Source organism: Parus major, chromosome 4, assembly GCF_001522545.3.
Source record: "Parus major isolate Abel chromosome 4, Parus_major1.1, whole genome shotgun sequence".
NCBI classification, from domain to species: Eukaryota; Metazoa; Chordata; class Aves; order Passeriformes; family Paridae; genus Parus; species Parus major.
In genome coordinates this window covers 61600274-61620704 of record NC_031771.1, presented here as the reverse complement: position 1 = coordinate 61620704, position 20431 = coordinate 61600274, and the positions used below count along the sequence as shown (strand labels likewise).

General features: G+C 45.1%; 2 protein-coding genes across 4 annotated transcripts; both read right to left on the bottom strand.

Moving 5' to 3' along the window:
* Positions 1-12: 12 nt before the first annotated feature.
* Positions 13-8656, bottom strand: LOC107203630. 3 transcript variants are annotated; one of them, XM_015625918.3, is made up of 3 exons: positions 8559-8656; positions 6913-7029; positions 13-5675 (listed from the first exon to the last, which is right to left on the bottom strand). In XM_015625918.3, exon 3 carries the CDS (start codon positions 3642-3644, stop codon positions 2739-2741), a length of 906 nt encoding a protein of 301 aa, XP_015481404.1. In that variant the 5' UTR covers positions 3645-5675; positions 6913-7029; positions 8559-8656; the 3' UTR covers positions 13-2738. The 3 variants fall into 3 exon arrangements, with proteins under 3 accessions (XP_015481404.1, XP_015481405.1, XP_033369731.1); XM_015625919.3 differs by lacking the exon at positions 8559-8656 and adding an exon at positions 7938-8477; XM_033513840.1 differs by having other exon boundaries at positions 5142-5675.
* Positions 8657-10175: 1519 nt separating this feature from the next.
* Positions 10176-19209, bottom strand: TMEM129 (transmembrane protein 129, E3 ubiquitin ligase). The gene is made up of 4 exons (XM_015625788.3): positions 18772-19209; positions 17183-17657; positions 14776-14935; positions 10176-12282 (listed from the first exon to the last, which is right to left on the bottom strand). Exons 1-4 carry the CDS (start codon positions 18974-18976, stop codon positions 12034-12036), a joined length of 1089 nt encoding a protein of 362 aa, XP_015481274.1. The 5' UTR covers positions 18977-19209; the 3' UTR covers positions 10176-12033.
* Between the last annotated feature and the right edge of the window lie 1222 nt (positions 19210-20431).

The window sequence follows — 20431 nt, the reverse complement described above, 5'->3', positions numbered from 1 at the left end:
GGAGCCTTCGTATGGAATTCTTCGGGAGGTTTTATTCAGCTCCTTCTTCAGAGGTGTCCAGGGATGAAGAGCCAGCAAGTCAGAGGGAGCAGGGGTTCATACAGGAGGATCAGGACTAGTCCACAGAGGGCTCAGGGGCAGAGTAAAAGGGAAAGACCAATAGGATACATATAATCTGCATGCAGTACACAAAATTTGCATGGCCTGTGCTGGAGGGACAACTCCTTTTAGCTCATCACAACTGTAAGGTATCAGTTAGGGTTTCTCCCCCATGGCAAGCTAGAGGCTTAGGGCTTTTTCTCCAGGGTGAGAGGTTACATTGTTGGCTGAATTACCAGTCTCCACAACTCCCTCCTTCTTTATTAATTATGAATGCCTCCCCTATAGCTTTCTTTAAGAAATGTAAAAACATGAAAACATAAACACAATAACCAAAAGAATCTACAACACATTATTAAAGGAAGAGACAACCCAGCCTCAGTCTATAATGTCTAAAGCAATTCGTAAACCACTTGGGGTCTTTCTCCATCTGAAGCTCTTTGGCATTTTCTTTGAGCATCTGGATGCTCCCGGATATGGACTGGCTGTGGTCTGACAGGATAAAGCATCAGAGGCCCTCAGAGTTCTGTCAGCTGAGTCCATGGACTAACAGGAGATAGTCAATCACTGCATGCTTTTTGCAAGGTGGCGTGTCTGGTCATCTCTTCATCTTTGACGAGGGCGCCAAGTGCCTTAGATGTTCTGTTGGCCTGTTTAGTAAGCCAACACCCCAAATGCGAAATTTTGCCCAGGCCTTCTGCAGCGGCCACCCATGGGAGGAAGATGGACACTGAGACCCATTAATTCTTTGTCCAATCAGTAAATTTAGAATCACAATTTTCATCAGATCCGATGAGAGTACATTTTTGGCATGCCAATTTATTTTTCTGTCTCCAATCTTGTAACAGGGTGATGTTTGGGGTGAGGGTACTAAGTTGGCCAAAAATGCAGGGACCTCCTCTGAGACATGAGGGAACTCCACCCTAGGCCTTGTCTCCACAGAGAAAAAACACAGCTGGGGGGAGCACTCTGGGAAAGACAGAACTGGAGGAGTCAAATGATGTCCCAGCTGTGTAGTTGCACCACTCGGCTGAATTGTAAATTTTTTTGGTTGGGGTTACATCCTTAGTGTAACTAACTGAAGGGTTAAGGAACTAAAAGTTAAAGCAAAAACTGGCTTTGGATGACCCCAACAAGTATAATTCTCTAGGTTCCTCTGGTGTCTTAGGAAATTTCTCTATCCACCAGTTCCATCCCTCCCCAGTGCTCTCTATCAGGTTGGGCCATCTCCCCGCAAAGGGGTGTTCACTGGGCCTGAGGGGAATCCCCAGCAGACATGACTGTAGTGAGTTATGGACTGAGCCCATGGGCAGGCACATATTGTTCTGCTGGAGGCTCCTGGCCAGGGTGACCCACACATTATGGTTGGGTTGGCTGACCATCCAGCCAAGGACATGCTAAGCCATCAGGAGCACCCAGATGATCATCCTGGTGGTGTTGAGGTGGGTGTTAAGATAGGTGTTTTTAATCTTTGGCTGGGAAAAGAGATTCTGTTGGGTGTATAAACATACATTATTAGACCTTTGGGGGAAGAGGAGGGAATATCTTCGTACCCTTTGATTTTCCCCTCTACCCTTCATCCCCCTTCATCCTCCCTTTCTTTAATAAGACTAAAAGAATGAAGGTATTAGGTGGTGTTGGGAAGTTTAGTAAAGAGGGAAGAGGGCTGTAGCGGGAAGGTAAGCATGGGGAAGGTAAGTCTAAAGGGAAGTGAGGGTCAGGGGACAACTGGGGGTAGCAGTAAACTTGCTAGGATGTGCCCAGCTTTTGGCATTGTTGTTTCCAGTGTTGTGTTTGGTCTGGGACCTGGTGATGGGGTGATGCAGTCTTCGTAGAAGCCGCGTCTTATAGTATTTCCGTCTCCAGGCAGTTGATATTTGATCCTGTGGTTCTGTGGTAGACTTGGAGGAATTCTTGATATTTTTGTCAGGGGCAGTGTTTGTTGGCCCTAAATAAGGTTTGATGTATTTCCCTGGGAGATATTTTGGGCCAGGTGGAGCTGACACACAGGCATATTCCCTCCCCCAGGTAATCAGTGGGAAAGGCCCTGCTATTTGTCAGGTCTTCTCCCTTCTGCAGAACAGGTCACACTCTATAAGGGGTTTATTTGAACCCACAGTCTGCATCCACATGGCTGTAGGCTTGAGGGAAACCTCTTCCAAACAGGTGGCAGTAAAAAGGCCTGTGCAATTGGTGTTCCTTGGAATAAATAGTATGGTGCATCAGTGCACATAAGGGAGACAAAAATTTTGTCCCCTGGGAATATTGTCTGCACCTCTGGAATTACATAAATTTGTTCAGGTGAGTTGAGCAGGTCACCAATAATTAAAATGTCCCAAGGACTGTCTTCTGGTCCGTATTTTCCAGGTGGACTCTTGTGGAAGCACTCATCAATTAAGTTAATTGATAGGTCGCTTACCAGCTGGCACCAGGTTCCCACCTGAACCGTTCTGATGCGCTGGCAATTGCCAAGCTCTTGGAGCTGGTGTCTGGTCTTCCGTCTGCTCTGGGATGGTAGAGCAGGGGAAAATGGCTTCTGATTTTGTGTCATCGTAAAGGGCTGTTCTGTGCACTGTTGGAAGTTTCTCAGGCGCTGCTGGAAAGGCAGGCATTGTGGCCATGGATGGTGCTTGCGGTAGTCAATTCATGTATTTTGTCGTGACAGTCCTTAAAGAAATGTCCAGTCTTTCCGCAATTAAAACATTATTTATTAGGAAGTCCTCGGCTACTGCTGCAAATGCTCCAGTCACTCCACCCACAATCCCCTTAGTCACAGCCTGCACCACAGTGTTTTCTGATGATGTGTATCGGGCGCAGGCTTCAACCATTTGTTCAATGGAGGGTTCGGGGTCAATGGGAAGAGCTCTTAAAATTGCCTTGCACTGGGCATTTGCATTAGCTATAGCCATTTTATTTAATACTTCTTTCTTCCCTTCTGGGCTCTCAGTCTGTTTTTCCAGCACAACTTTTAGTCTGTCAACAAATTTAATAAAACTCTCATTGAACCCCTGCTTGATGGTTGTGAAACTTTGTGTGGGGGTAGAGTCATCAGAGGTGAGGGACAGTGATGTTTTGGCAGCAGCAGCAACATCATGCAGAACAGCTTCAGGCAGGTCTCTGGCCTGATCAGTGGGTTTTAAAAAGTTACCTTCTCTGGCCATTTGCTCAATTGTTAAGTTGGGATGATTTACATCTTTGGCATAGTTGTCAGCTAATGTTTTTAGATTTTTCTTCCAGTGCCTTTCCCACAGCATATATTCTGCTGGGGAAATGAGGCAGTTCATGATGTTTTTGATGTCATGCAGCACTAATGTGTGCACAGAGAAGGTAGCTTCTACTAGATTCTTAAAGAAATGTGATCCCTGCCTGTGTTCCTTTGCTGCCTTACATAGTTCTTTTAGCTCCCTGTTGGGAAGCAGCTCCCAGCTTTTGGGCAGAGATCCTATTAGCCAATTCCCAATCCCCCTCCCTGGTGGCCTCCCTTTGGGCCTTCGCCCAACAATTTTCAGACTGAGAATCGGAGTCTGAAGAGTCGCTGCTCTCATCCTCCGAGGAGGATGGAAGGTTCCAGAGAGCAGCGTGGGGCTTTTTCAGGCCAACTGGAGCTGCCAAGTGATGGGTGGAAGAGGAGGCCAATAGGGCCTCCTTCCAGTCACTGTCATTTCCGCTTCCAGTCCCGGTGGCGTGGGAACCAAGAGGGAGTTGGACCACTGGGGAGGAGCCAAGGCTGGAAGGGATGGAGGGGGTGATACTGATGGAATGGGGGGGTCCCAAGGCGGTTACATCCATTGACATAGGGGGACAGGAGGGGCCAGGCGTGATGGAAAGCATGGGAAAAAGTGGAGGAGAGGCAGGAAAGTGGCCATTTTGTGGAGCGAGGGTGGGAAAACTTGGACAAGAAGGAGACACAACGACAGGGCTGACCATGTTGCCGGTGCCATTTTGTGGAGCAAAACTAGATGAAGGAGAAAGCCAGTACAAGGGCATTGGAAGGAGGATGAGAGAAAGGTCCAGGGCAGCAGGGCCCTCGCTAGTGGGGGTTGAGAGAAGTTTGGGAGGTGTCAGGGAGTTGGCCAACAGCCCTGAACCATTTGGCAGTGACCACCTTCTGATTGCCCCTCAGGCGGGGAAGAGGGTTTGGGAACATGAGGAGAGGAAGGAGGGAAAGGGGATTTCAGCTGGGGATCCGAAACTTTTCCCAACACATTCCCTGAAACATTACATTCCCCAAGCGACCCACTGTCTTAACAATGAGACGGAACAGAGGAAAACACTTGGAAACTGAAAGATCCCCACCTGCTAAAACTAAGTACAACTTTTACCCCACGGCATCCCAAAAAGAATTTAAACAAAGAGAATCCCGTGTTGCATTTGGGAAATACTTAAAAACCCAATGAACAAAACATTTCAATTCCCCTTTAGAAAACTTAAATTTCCTCGCAACAAGGCCACCCACAACTTGGAGATAAACATCTCTTTGAGGAAGGCTGAGCTTTGGACAACTTAGTTTGTTGCCCATCCTTACTCTTCTCCCATACTCAGCAGTAAAAGGTAAAACAAAAAAGCGCTAATTCAATGAAACTCACGCTTTTTCTTCGGGCAAGGAAAGCCCACAGGGCGAACAGAAACCTGCTGGGTGGGTGGTCATTGACCCATTGACCGGTCCTCGGGGAGTCTCCTTCAATCCCCAGATGGTGCTTGGAGGGTCCCGGTCACCCTTCAGATAGCCCTTGCTAAAACGCAAGGGGTTCTCCTCAGGGAAGAGACAAAACCCAAGAGTGACTTAATTCCTGCAGCTGATGCTGCAGGAGACGCTTCTCCAGGGAACCACTGGCTGCGGTCCCTGTTCGGGTGCCACTTGTTGTGGTGGGCAGTGATGGTAAGAATGCCGAGACCTTCCTAGAGAAGTGTCCTTAAAAGGATGTCCTGGAGGCACAGGCACGTCTGCAGCTGCTCTGTGATTACAGCTCTGAGCCCTGAAAAGGGCTGTTGAGTGAATGCAGCTCTTCAGGTGGCGCGGCAGGAAAGAGACGGAGCCTTCGTATGGAATTCTTCGGGAGGTTTTATTCAGCTCCTTCTTCAGAAGTGTCCAGGGATGAAGAGCCAGCAAGTCAGAGGGAGCAGGGGTTCGTACAGGAGGATCAGGACTAGTCCACAGAGGGTTCAGGGGCAGAGCAAAGGGGAAGGACCAATAGGATACATATAATCTACATGGAGTACACAAAATTTCCATGGCCTCCAAGGCATGCTGGGGGGGCAACTCCTTTTTGCCCATCACAACTGCAGGCTATCAGTTAGGGTTTCTCCCCCAGGGGGAGCATGGCAAGCTGGAGCCTAAGGGCTTTTTCTTAAGGGAAGAGTGGTTACATTGTTGGCTGAATCACCAGCCTCCACAGTAAAGGAGTCAAAGATCATCAGATCGTTATTGCTAAAACCAATGGAACAAAAAGCAGTAATAGTTCAAGACCTACTCAGTCATATTTTTGTTTGATGTCCTCATTGTTTTGTCTTCTTCAATTGTACCTTCCCAGCGGGGGCAACTGGAAAGCTGCTTAGAGTGTTCTGATGTTGTAGAGCTAGAAAATAATGGGAATTCAACATGAATGTTTGCTGCTTGCAACACATTTAATCAACAGAAACAGCAATAATGGACAAAACCATCTCCATAACTGTAAAACTACAGACATGTTCCTTCTCTAACTCAGTTCTAAGTCACCTTCAGCCTGCCCTCTTCTGTTAATTTTAATGCCTCAACATTTAGCAAGTCATGTAAGTAATACAGAAGCAGATTTCGCTGACAGTCTCACTTTCCCTAAATGGTTTCACATCAACAGATGAAATTACCATCCAAGCTGACAACGTCATTGTAACACAGGACAAAGATTCCACACTGAAAAGGAACATATCCACTCAGCTAAAGAGAAACACAAAACACTGCTGGTACATCCACTTAAGTCTTACATTCATGCCTTACTATTAGTACTTATTATGACCACATCAAAGACATAGAAAACATTCGGAATACAAGGCCTTTCCTAAACTCTTCAGAAGACTCATTCATTAATGAAGCAATATTAAACATTCCATCAAAAATAAAAATCACCTTCATACAGTGGAATACTCAGAAATGTATGAATTACATAAAAAAATATTTTCCTGTACACTCAGTAAAACATTTCCTCTTACATTCTGTTCAGTTTTCTGAACATATCTCAGCACTCACCACTTTTCACCCTTGCTATCAGACTCTAAGATACCAGTCTCAACCACTTCCTCCACCTTGGGTCTTTAGTCTAGACTATCCAAAAACCAAGCAAAATATTCACAGAATTACCTAAGTATAAAACTCTATCTCATCTCAAATTGTCCTCAGTAAGGGACTGTAGGAAATATAGGGTGCTCACTAAAAACTGCAGTACAGCTGAATATACCAGCTGGACTGTGAAGAGACAAAGATGATCTACCCACATTTACACATAGAGATGCATAAGGAAAGTATGAAAATAACAGCAAATGGTTTTATTGGGAGTTTTATACAAATATTGAAGACTTCAGCAATACAGGGCTTAAACTACTGCTTCAGTACATAGCCTTTCACCCTTTCATTTTGAATACTTACTAATACTATGGCATGTATTTCAATGAGACAAACTTGATGGTCTTCTTTTGGCATGATGCAGGTATCATCTCCTAACTCTGTGCTACTCTATTATAAGAAAACACTCAACCTAAACATGTCCAAGCTTTTCTTGGAGTCCTAAAGAAGAATGCAGCAAAGGGGAGATTTTAAAAAAAATTACACTTATTCCTTACCTCTCCAACCAGTGGTCTGAATGACCACACTGATATTCCTCAACCATGAGAGAATGTGAATCATTGCAGCTTCTACGTTCCTGCTCTTGATGCCAGCGGTGTGGATGTTGCACCGAACTAGAAAACAAGAATTTTCATCTTGAAATCAAGTCACTGGCTGTCATTGAACATGGCCTATAAAAATCAAATATGGACAATCTGATTTGGCATACAGATACGTGACTTGTATCAACTTATTCACGCAACATGTACTTAACAATGGTGTTGGTGCAATTGCTGAGAAAATATCTTTGACTAATGCAATTAAGACATCAAAATTTTCAAATAAACAGTTAATATTTAGGTAACAAAAAAAATACTCTTTTTGCAAAAAGAATAGTGTGGAAGACTGCCATCAATATTTTTGGACTTGTGGACATGTGCCAGCATCCATAGACCATGCTCTGTCAACAGTGTATTATTTGACACTTATTTACTGCCCCATCCAGTAGTAAACTCAAAGAAAAGCCCAGAAAGTACACTTCCACGCAATGACTAAGGAGAAGTAGGTCAAATGTTTATGTGGAAACACTTTCACACAGGAAATTCTTGACCAGATGTGGTTGCAGAGCCCTCACAAGGAGGCCTGGGACAAGGAGCAGACTGTAGTGCTTACAACACACTGGCTAGTCAGCCAGGGATTGCTTAAGGGTTGAGTTCTCTACATTCTCCTCCTCGGTTCTGACAGCTTTGACATCTTAAATGACAGGTTACTAAACAAAACACAATCGTAGCATCTATTAACACCCGACTGGGTTTCTGGGCTAAGGTCCACACCTGCAGATCCACTGCCACCCCTGCCAGAGAGAGAACGATCAGGTACTGCAGCCTCTGCACTGTAAATATACCGTGTTTTGAATGTGTAACAATTCAAAGCAAACACACTACTCTGTACGTGCCAGGTGTCTCCCTTAGCTCAACAAGGGAGAAGGAAGGAATTTTGGTATTTTACTCCCGTGTTAACCACCCATGTTTTCTTTCCCTACCTCCTCCACCCTGTCTGGCTTTGGGAGTTTCCCGCTCCCAGAGGGCTCGAAGTTACCAACAACAGACAGCAAACAGCTTGCTCAGAATCACAGACTCAGGCAAAAAGGGCTGCTTCCAAATCCGGTCAGTTTTCGCTACGGCAATGAACAGATAAAACCCTTCTCTAACCATCTTAAACAATTACTCGGTTCAACGACTTGAAAGAAACATTTTTAAAACCGGCTTAGGTATACAACAACACATGCCGTAAGTAGACACTGTTTGAAAATCTAAGGTGAAATGATAAATGAAAATGACGTCTTTTAGAAACATTCCAGTATTTGCTTTGCACCCCGCGCACTCCAGCCTGATACCAAGCCCCAGCGCTCCCAACCGGGCTGAGGCATCCCGCCGAGCCCACACGCCCTGCCCGGGCTGCTGGTCCTTCGGTCGCCACCGACAGAGGAGGCCGAAGGAGCCCCTGCACGGGGGGTGAGAAGGGAGAAGGGGCTGCTCGCCGGAGGAGCACGGGGGGCACAGGCAGCAGCTGCCTCCGGAGCCGCCCCGGGACAGACAGCGCCGAATCCCCGCCCGCCCAGCGCTGCCCGCCCCGTTCCCAGTCCCCCCGCGGCCGCTCCCACCTGCGCAGCCCGGCCGGCTCCGCTGCGCCCGGCCGGCGCGGCGCGCTGGACATGGCTGGGTCGGGCGGCGGCCCGGCCGAACATGGCCCCGGCCCGGCCCGGCCCGGCCCGGGAGCAGCGCAGGCGCGGCCCGGCCTCCCGCGGGGAGCGCAGGCGCGGCCCGGGCGGTGCCGCCGCCGGGAGGGCCCGGGACGGTGCTGTTCCTGCGGGAGTGCTGCTCCGTCCTACCGGAGCAAAGTGTCCTCCGCCCCTCGGAGGGACCGGGCGCAGCTTCCCTCACAACGAGGGCACCAGTGCCCTCACGCCATCTCCGTCCGGCTGCATCGCCCACCCCACTCCGCTCGCAAATGCAGGGAAAACCCAGCTCGCACATCACGGTGGTACCTCACACAATAGCCAAGGATTTGTTTTGGGTCAGCGTCGTGAGGGGTTGGCGGCCACCTCAATATACACGCTACAGGAATGTGTACCACATTTCATACCATTAATGGAATCGTAGAACAGTTTGGCTTGAAAAGGATCTTAAAGATAACTTGCTCCAATATTTATATCTCAACTCCTTAAATAGCTCAAAGTCAACAAACGTTTTTTAAGAAAGGCACTCAGAACTTTAGTCTTACTGAGGTTATCCTGACTGGAATGGTACTTAGCTGCAGGCTAGCCAGTTTCATAAAATGACAGAATAGTTTGGGTGGGAAGGGATGCTGAAGACCATTTACTTAAAACTGCTGCCGTGGGCAGGGACACCTTCCCCTGGAGCAGGATGCTCAGAGCCCCATCCAGCCTGGCCTTGAACAGGATTGCTTCCAGAGTTAGGACATCCACAGCTTCTCTGGTCAGCCTCTCCACCTGGTGCCTCACCACCCTCAGAGTGAAGAATTTCTTCCCCTCAATCTAATCTGAACCTATTCCCTTTCAGTTTAAAGCCATTCTCCCTTCTCCTGTCATGCCATGGCCTTGTCAAAAGTTCCTCTCCAGCTCTCTCGGAGACCTGTTAGGTACTGGAAGGTGCTGCAAGGTCTCCCTGGAGCCTTCTCTTCTCCAGGCTGAATGCCTCTTGCTCTCTCAGCCTGTCTCCATAGCAGAGGTGCTCCAGTCCTCTAAACGTCTTCATGGCTCTCCTCTGGCTGCACTCCTCTACTACAGGAATGTGATATAGGAATGTGATAGATTCTTTATTACTGGTGCTTGGTAATAAATCTGAGCAAGGTCACAATTAAATAAATGTTTTATATAGGACACAGCATTGCTACATGCCAGTGCTTCCTTGGAAAGACAAATTTTTTTGTCATTGCCCCTGCTGATTTCATGACATCCAGTGTCACTCCTTCCCATCTGATAGCTGTAAAATGTGTCTGGAGGCCGTTTTTTCCCCTGAAGTTCTTACAGAGATTTCATACACACCTTCCTCCATTTATGCAATCCTCTGCATTCAGGCTGTAGTAGGAAAATCCATCCAAGGAGTAATTACCATGTACACCTTCAGGAGAATTTAAGCCCTATTTGTATTTATTCTCATATTCTCAGGTAAGACTCTGCATACAGATAAGCTGGACTGATTTCCACCCATACAAAGTTTTACCTGGTAAACATAACTTTAAAATTAAACCAGAAGTCTTACAAAGAATCTACTGTATTTTTATTGAGCTCTTCAGAGAGTTTTAAGAATAACTGCATGTATTCATTAAGCCTTTTCCTTAAGGGCTATCCAAATAAAACTGTTCATTTTAAACAGGTAAGCTGTCTAGCAAAAAAAAACAAACAAAAAACACCAACCTCAAAAACCACAAATAATAAATCCTGCAGAATGTCTTTGGAAGAAAATGTTTTGTAATTTGTGTATGAGCTTGAGTATTTATATCTCAAGTCCTTAAACAGCTCAAAGTCAACAAACATTTCTTTAAAAATGGCACTGAGAACCTCAGTCTTACTGAGGTTTGTCTTGACTGGAATGGTGCTTAGCTGCAGTTTAGCAAGTTTAGCAATATTAGAGAAAGGTTTGAGTTGGAAAGGCCCTTAAAGATCATCCAGTTCTAACTCTCTGCCATGGGCAGGGACACTTTCCACCAGATCAGGTTGCTCAAAGTCCTGTTCAGTCCTTTTAGAACTTCCAAGAATGTGGCAGCCACTTTTCTGGGCAACTTGGTCCAGTTTCAACACAATAAAAACAGTCACACTGCAGAAATCACATGATAACTTTGTATTTTGGTTTCAAGCTATGCCAAACCTCACGGTAGAAAAACTGTACTCATGTAAAGGATTAAAAGTATCTCCTGGTTGGAAAAAAGTCTTTTTTGGGTTGACAAATTATGTTAACCTAAAAAAAAACAACAGATAACATTTTCCCCAATATCTTCTGGAACACTGCAATTACAGAACTAATACAGCTGGAGAAATAAATAATATAGGTGTGACTCATGTTCTGAAAGACCTGTTGACCTGCACCAAACTGGGAAATTTGAGGTATACATGATACACTCCTATGGAATACTTAAACTGACAGAGTCCACCCACAGACTGTCTTTAGTTTAATGACATCACATGTATATAATATACCTCAGATTACTAACACTGCCCACCCACAAGTCAGTGATGTGGAAAAGCATACACACAGCTGGAAATGCAAAACTAAATCACTATTAGTGATTTACACACAATAATAAAAAAAAAGTTCAGTAAATAGTCTAGCCACTTGCATTACTTGGGGTTTTTTTTCTCTTGGTTTGTTGTTTTCACAAAATGCTGTAAGAAAACTTATTCTAAACCCTATCCTCTTGTTTAAGAAATGCATCAAGATTGTGTGGGAGGCAGTGGTGTGTTCTTTACTGCAAACAGAGGATCTTCTCTAGAAATGACCATATATATGCATGTGGCTCTTTGGATGCTAATCTGAAGCTATCACAAAGACAAATGTCTATTTTTGTTCCCTATTATTTTCATGTTCATAAGAATTTTTAACAAGTTGTTTCTCTAACACAGTCTTTAAGAAGCTCACAAACACTGGAGGCATGTCAGATTACTTTGAGAATTTAACTTTACAACTGGATTAAAGAATAACAAAAGCATCAATGAAGTCTAATCAAAACAATTTTCTCAGTTAGCCCTTTATTAAAGAATCAAAACCCAAGATAAATTTAAAAATGTAAAGAATTCAACCTACGTTAAAACCTGAAAAAACAACAGTACTGCAAATATAGAAGGATAACCTTATTCCATCCAAAATGTAAGAAAAGAAAACGGGTTTAAACAAAATTAAAATCCAGAAGCTGACATCAGGTGAATAAAATCCACAGTTACAGGTAAAAGTGGAAAGGAACTGAAAAGATTTACATCTGTTTTCAACACTGTAAAAGAAACTTTTAGAGTTTGTACCCTGGTAGAACATGAAGTCTCAGAAAGAGATCTAGCAGGCCTTTAATCAAACCCATTATGAAATAGTCAAATTAAAAAAGTAAAAACATACCCAGGTTACTACTCATCGTATTAGGCAAACATCTAGAATGCAAAATTTGGCTCGGCAAGTCGGGCAAGGCACTTGGCTCGACAGCCAGGTCTCTGGGTGCTGCTGGTCCTGTCTGCTGGCAAACCACTTGCCCATGCAGGTGAGGCACCACATGGGCCGGCAGTAGCACTGCTGGCATTCCCCCTCGTTTGGCTCCTGGCAGTTCTTGATGAGCTTGATGTTGGCAATAGTCTGCATACACCCTATGCATGGCTCCAGCTCCTGAGGGAGGAGAAAAACCATCAGAATTGTGAACTGCACAGAATGGCTCCTGTTACTGCTTTTCAAAGGCTTTTAGAAAATCATCTGTGGCAGAATAATCAAGGCAGAACTGCCCCACCAGAGGAAATCAAATGGTTTTATTAGAACATTGTAATGAATGACAGCAAAGCTTCTCTTTGAACAGAAAACCCAGAACTGCTGCATGAGACTAATGATCAAACAAAAATGACTGAAAAATAAACATTCATTCACTCTCTGAAGAGCTTCCAGCAGCCACAGCAAGGTAAGCAAGCAGCCAGCTTTGTCATTCAAACTATTTTTCAAAAAACATACTAGTATAAAAGAAGGAAAACAAACCAAGCAAACAGTTCTTACCACCTAAAATAGCAAACATCTGTTCCTGTCTTCCATCTTTCTAAGAGACATAAATGAGGAAACCAGGGCTGGACTCAGCAAGGGATGCTCATCCTGAGGGCCTAGAAACTTTATTTTTCTTGGATAAAACTGGAATAACTGATTTTTCCCACAGTTAATTATGCCACATGAACTTGCAGTTGCATATGGGAACATCTTGCTATGAAGTGTTTTACAATTAATAAAAAATAATTAGCATTTCCCACATGTTTTCCAGCTGCTCAAGAACTTGAGAAAGCTCAAAAGACAACACACTGAATAGGCACAGAGACCTGAATCTGTTCAAAATGCTCCTGGTGGAACAAAAACCAGCTCTCTCCATGGTCTCTAGTTCCCATCTCCAGTGACTCTTCCTTTGACAGCTCAACTGTCTGCTCAGCTGGTCTGTGGAGCAGATCCAGATGAACACAACCCACTCAGCTTTAACTTGTCATATTAGGTCTTAGCTTTTAAGCAGGAAAAATTTTAGCATAGAAAGAATAACTAACTTTTTCAACATATTAATGGAGCTTCAGAATAGCAAAAAAATTAAATGTTGTATTTTTGACATCCTTATCATCATCTGTGATGTCATTTATCACTCAATGTCAAGCCTGAGTTCAAAAGTTCAGCTGCCAATTAAATGTGTCACAAATTAAATGCTTTGCAAGAAATCAGCTTTAATATCTTCTATTTATTGTGACTAGCCCTTTTTGCTGGAAGTGCCATCAGAACATACAACATAATGTGCAGACACACCTGATCCAGTTTTATTTTAGCTAGTTCATAAACTATATAAGCTGTGCAACACTACCACAGATACCCCTCACTCCATCAGCTGAACCACTGGACACAGAGTCCCTGCAGGGTCACCAGTACTGCTTTAATTGGTTCCCTCTGGTACACTGGACAGTGCTCCAGTCACACCTCCAACTGCTGCACAAGTAGAATAATGACCAGGTCTCTGTGAGCATTAATGGAGGTAGGACTCTGTGCTGTTATAATTAACACCATATAATAGCCATAATAACTAAAGCAAACCCCAATTAAGAATCATTAGTTTATTTCAGCAGAAGATCCAACAAAACCTGGCTGTCTAGAAAAGCAAGCTGTATTGGAGCAAACTGCCTAAAGAACAGCAACAGCAGCTGTGGCTCTGGCTCCCCATAAACTTTCTGCAAGTGCAATGTCATCATTTCCAAATGCATTCATGTAATATTTTTGTAGACATTATTACAGGGGACTTTATTTCACTATGTTATTTCTCATGTCTCAAAACTGTAATGCTCACAATACAGTGTGTTCCTCGTAGCAGGAACAGAAGCAGCAGCCAGAGTTATGTGTATGATGAGTTTACTGACACAGCAGGTGAGCATTTGTGAGGGAAGGATCACCCTGAATGAGCAAAGAGCACTTGGGTTTCTGGCATCACTGACCAGGAGGCCTGACTGGAGTCAGCCTTGGCTGTGCAGACCCTAAGAAATTGTGATTGGCTGCATCTTCTCAGGAAGTTAAGGAATCTAGGCCATGTCTTATCAGGGGCCAACGAGAGGAAGCTGTAAGTCCTACAGCTGTACACCCACACCAAGGGGCACTCTAACCACCAGTCACGCTCTAAGTAAGGGACTGCATCCCCCAAGCCCATGGAACTCTCCTGTAGGGCAGCCTCAGGCAGGTAGGAGACCTCTCAAAGGACCTCTTGAGATCAAGAGATCCCTTACTTGGTATCTGTTATCTACAGCAAGGTAAGTAATAGTTTATATTTGATGTAAAACATATTGAATGCAAGCTAGCTGATTTATTAGAAGTGTAACGAGTAATAGGGTGTTTAACTGCTGTTCACTTACCATTTAATTACTGACTGAATACTGCTTAATTATTAAATGAGAATTATTAAGCAGTAATAACATAATAATTTAATAATAATTTGTCATTTAATCAGTATTTTTGATTAAACCTTTCTGTTAACCTCACAACAAATTCTCTTAGTAATTGACCTGAGATAGCCCTAGGTAAACATTTATCATTTACACAGTAATCACAGGCACATCTGTATTGAAAGTATAATTGTTACAGTCTCACATGGATAGAAAGTTTCACCTGAGTACTTGGAATATGGTATGTCTGGTTTATTTCCACCAGAGATGTAAAGGTTTCTAAAAATAAATCACTAAGGCTTTGATGGATCACAACATTAGCTGCATTGCTGATAGGAGCACGGAGCTTCTCCCGGAGCTCCCCATACTCTGTGGAGTTCAACCTGAAGAAGAAAAGATGGAGAAAAATGTTACTATGATTATCCACCCAAATACCTTGATAGTACCTTGCAGAGGCTAACATCAATGAAGTGAATCCACAGAAAAGCTGGTACTTATTGGTCAGAATAAATACACAGCATTGTGTTTTCTTGTTTTCTTCTGCTGTTCAGCTATTTGTTTTGGCACAACTTGGTCAGCAGAACATGCTGTCCTCATTCATATCTGTGTCAGATTGCCAGCAGGGTATGTCAGAGATCAGGTAAAACATTACACAAAAATAAAAGCTTTTGAAGTAATCAGCATGAACAAAAGCAATACAGGTACATAAATCATGCATTAACTGCAAAGTGCTGTTTGCACCATTTCTGTCACCTTTTTAATGCCTATTTACTTCGATGATATTTAAATTCTCAATTATAAACTCCTGGGGAGTTTAGTTAAAGAGAAAATAGTTGTATCATGCAGCAGGCACCACAAGGTGATATAGTACTATATAAGTAGCAAAAGTGTCAATCTATCAGGTTCTGTAATTTTATGATACAATTTTAGATTATATCATAACATAATCCCAGAGATTCCACAAAGGTCACAAACCACTGCTGATTTCAGGCTGCAGCAAGCTGTGTTTCACACAAGCTGCTTCTGTAAATTAAAGTGATGCCTGCAAGTGGCACCTGCGACCTCACACAGACGACAGTGACACATTTCTGTTGTCATCTCTTTTTACCATAAGAGTTCTGAACTGTAGTGTCAGAACTCTCCAGCTCAATGCTTCCACTCATTAAACAGCTTTCATGGAGAAGTCCTGGGAAGAACTGCCCTCATTTTCCTATCGCTCACTGAGTTCCCAAAGACCAGCACAATGCAAGGTAGGCTTAGCTCTAGCTCTCAGTGGTCTCTATTGTTTTTACTGCTACAGGATAATGTCATTTAACAGATGCTATCCATGCAAATCACAGAGACATTTATACACAGAGGAACAACTCAGACTGAACATGCAGGGGAACCGTGGCCCACCTGCACAGAAGAATTTTTCCTCCAAAAACATCTCACTGTATTTGATTCCGATTCTGGATATATACAATGATCCTGTACGATTCTGCTACATTCTCGCAGAGATTTACTATTACTGACATCTTATTAAAACAGCTTTTAAACACTGTTCTTGATGCTATTCTGTTTAGTCACAAAATGCATTTTGGACTTAGGACTTTTTTTCCCTAAAAGGACTTGTCAAACAAATCAGAATTTTCTCAGCTGGGGATATAGTTTTACCACTCTGGCATTGAAATGCTTGCAGAATCATTAGTTGTTTAATACTAATTTGGTCACCACTGTCACAGGTCTATAAAAGTCTCTTTTCTTAGCACTGTCATGCTCACCTTAACCAACCTCTTGTTCTGAGTTCTGTTCAGCTGGATTTCTACCATAATCACTTCTTTCCCTTCCTCATGCTTGCCCCACTGCACACATACAAGTCTGGTGATGTGCCTCCTTTTAATTACCTAATAAATGCTCCTGACATACAAATTTACAGCAAGAAGACAGTCAAATACCTTTTCAAATATAGTTTTAGGAGCACTAACATGGTTCTTAATAATACAACAAAGAGGTTTCTGCTTGTACTTTAGCCTGGTTACACAGAGACTGCTGAGCTGAACAGCATAGGCCCTTGCAAAACAAGCCCTAACATTCACAATTGTTATGATTTACTGCTATGAGAACACATAAATCAGAAAAGGACCAAAATTTTTTCCTTGTTACAGGGGCAGTTGGCTTGCAATAGCCCAGTGAGAACTCTTCTGAGCAGTGACAAAATTATCAGCCTTAAGCACGAGGAAAATCCAAAGTTGTGGATGAACAACAGACAGTTTTAGACAAATAACTATTTCTTCTCACCCAAAATTTAAAAGATCATAAATTCTACCCTTTGTTCCTGTTCTCCATCTCTCACCTAATTTTATCCAGCTACTTCTTTTTACATCCAGCACAATCCTCTCCCTAAGAATGGATCAAAGAGGCCAATCCCTTTGTTTATCCGTTTTGTATTCAGTGTTGCATGTGTATGAAGCTTTCTAAACAACCTGCACTGCATGGCAGAACTGCACATACAAAAGCCCTGACCACACCAGGCAGGGACCAGAAAGGAAGGGATGAGACCAGGGAGTCTCCAGGTTGGGCACAGAAGTGCTCCCTCAGCACCGTCAAACAGCACACACGTAACATAACAGGTTTAGCAGTTGTTTTACCTGATATCGAATGCCTTGATGTAGGGATTAACACTGGCAACTCGGATGGTGAGGAACTGCACAGGCACGTTGGAGTCTGGGGTGAGCTCGTGCTGTCTGGAATCTGTCACCGTCAGGTGAATGTCCTGCTGCTGGGCAACATGTAAACAGTAGGTGGTCACTTTAATCACCCACGTGTCCGTAACGATCACCCTCGCTCCTGGAGCTCCGGTAGCGAATTTATCGATTCTCCTAAATTCTGTGTTGATGGAAGAAGCTACTGCCCTCCAACCCGACTGCGGGAGAGCGTGAACAGCGAGTGTCCGGGCTAGCGGGTGATTATTCCAGCCTTTCCGTGACCAGTAATATGCCAGGGCACTGGTGACTGCTGGGAGGAGAACGGCGAAGAAGAAGAAAGTTTTCCACTCTTTTGAAGCCAGGTAGAAAAAACAAAGATGTTTTTCAGGTGCAGCAAAGCACATACCAAGGTAATAACCTGCAAGGAAAAAAAAACTTACTTTCAGAAGATAATTAAGTACCTGAAAAAACAGATACCCTGAATCATATGGTTATCTAACCAGTGAGCTCACCTCCAAGAGAAGTACTGTACTTCTGGATGACTTCAAATTCAAGCCTCCTGTCTTATGCAAGCTGAGATAATTCTTAGGCATCACTGATTCTTACCAGAATTTTATACCTAAAGGAAAGTGATCTGAATTTGGTTGCTGAAAAAAATTACCTGAAAGATGCCATTTAGTTTTAGTAGAATTATACGGCTAAAGGAAGCTGATTTGCATTCCTTGGTTATATCACAAATCACAGAAGATGATAAGCTGGAAGAGACTCACAGGATCATCAAATCCAACAGTCCTGCACAGGACACCCCAAGAGTCACACCATGTGTGTGAGAGCATCCTCAACCTCCATCAGGCTTAGTGCTGTGACTCCTGCCCTGGGGAGCCTATTCCAGTTCCCAACCACCCTCTTGGGGAAAGAACCTTTTTCTAATATCCAACCCAAATCTCCCCTGAGATTTAGGGGAGGATATTCAACTTCAGGTCATTCCCTCAGGTCCTGTCACGGCCACCAGAGAGAAGAGATCAGTGTCTGTCCCTCCTCTTCCCCTCTCGAGGAATTTGTAACTGCACTGAGGTCTCCCCTCAGTCCCCTCCAGGCTGAACAGACCAAGTGCCCTCAGCCTCTCAGCTGTCACACAGCTTCTCCTCAAGACCCTTCACCATCTTTATTGCTCTCCTTTGGACACTCTCAAATAGTTCAATGTTTTTCTTTTATTGTGGCACCCAAAGCTGCAGCCAGCACTGGAGGTGAGGCCGCCCCAGCCCAGAGCAGAGCGGGACAATCCTTGCCTTGCCCGGCTGTGATGCTGTGCCTGATGTCCCCAGGACAGGGATGTCCCTCCTGGCTACCAGGGCACTGCTGGCTCAGTTCAACTTGCCCCTGAGCAGGACCCCCGGGTCCCTTTCCATGGCCCTGCTCTCCAGCATCTCACTCCGCAGTCCGCACTTTAACTGCAGCTCCTCGGTGAGTGCATGTGCTGCGGTGCAGCGCTGGTTACAAAGCTCGGGGCGCTCATTCCGAGCGCTACTCACCCAGGGGCAGCAGGGAGTGCGCCAGCAGCGTGCCGGTGCTGCGCCGCAGGTGGTACTGCACGAAGGCCGCGTCCTCGCTGCCCAGCCAGCCGGACAGCAGGCTCTGCACCGTCAGCCCCGCCGAGCGCACCTCGTCGGGCGGGAACACGAAGCACACAGCGAACACCAGGTAGGCCAGCGTGAAGGTCACCGCGGGGCTCTCCATGCTGCGCCCCGTGGGGCGCCGGGGTCCCCGGGAGCGGTAGTCCCCGCCGCACCCCCGGATGCTCCAGCGGGGAGCGGTGCTTCCCGCCGCCCCAGCGGTAGTTCCCCGCCTAGCCCCGGATGTTCCAGCGGTAGTTCCCCGCCTAGCCCCGGATGTTCCAGCGGTAGTTTCCCGCGCAGCCCCGGATGTTCCAGCGGCAGTTCCCCCCCGCTCCAGCGGTAGTTCCCGCCGCACCCCCGGATGCGCGGCGCGGGCGCTGCCGGGCTGGCGGGGCCGCTTCTTACTGATGGTCCCCGCCCCTCCATCCATCTCCGCCCTCCCCTCCACCCGTCCCCTCCCTCGCCTCCGCCCATCCGCGCCCGCCCGGCCGCGATCCCCGAGCCGCGTCCCCGTTCCAGCCCTGAGCCGGGCCTCGCCCGCAGCCCCGCCCAGCCCGGCCGGGACGCGCAGCCCCTGCCCGTGGCCTCCGACATTGTCCGCGCTCCAGGTCATGCTCCACAGGGCTGGCAGAAGGAACCGATTCCAGTTCTTTGTGAACGGAAAAGAGCTCTGTTGGATGAAGGCAGCGTCTTTCTGAAGCAGGGAAAAGGCCTGTTTTACTTAAACGATGAAAAAAGCTTCTCCTTCTTTCTCTTTATGCATTTTATGTAGTGTTTTCTAATATTTTCTAATAAGGGATGTAGGATCTTAAAATGCCTTAAAGAGAGGCATGATTCAATGTATCTTCGTACACCCCCGAACCCACTAAAGGGAGAGGCCTGGCTGGAATATCTTTTTACTGTTGAAGTACAAATAATAGATATTGGCGGCAAGATTTGCTGTTTCTTACAAAATGTAGGAAATCCTCTGCTCGCACCCTGTTATAACCACAACTTCCATATTTATTTCTTTTAGAGAAAGGGGAATAACTGTATAACTGGAAAAACACGGCAAAGAAAGCAGCATGAGATGCTTTATATATACTACTGCTGATGGAAAACCCAAGACAATAGTAAATGCCACCCAGTAAATGCCACCCGTGGAGTGTGACATCCTAACGCTGGCAGAAGGATGTGTGTTACTGCTGTGATGGAGATCGGGAATTCATGGTGGTTTAGTGGCTCTTGAGTAAAATCGTGTATGGATTTTCTGTGCATCTTACTTCATTCTAAAAGATGTCCTTGTTGACGAGTTCATTGTTTTAACAATCATTTCGTTGTTGCTGTCTGGTGACTCATCAGTAAGGACTGTTTTAATGTGCTGAATGGGCTATGAAGTTCAGTAATAAAAAACGGGTTGTGGAACAGCAAGTTTTCTTTCTGTGATTTCATGCAAAAGCATGTCGAAGCAGAACAGCTGAGATTGTAGAATCATAGAAACGTTTGGGTTGGAAAGAACCTTAAAGCTCATCTCATTCTAACCCCCTTTCATGGGCAGGGATACCTTCCACTAGGCTAGGCTTCTCAGAGCCCCATC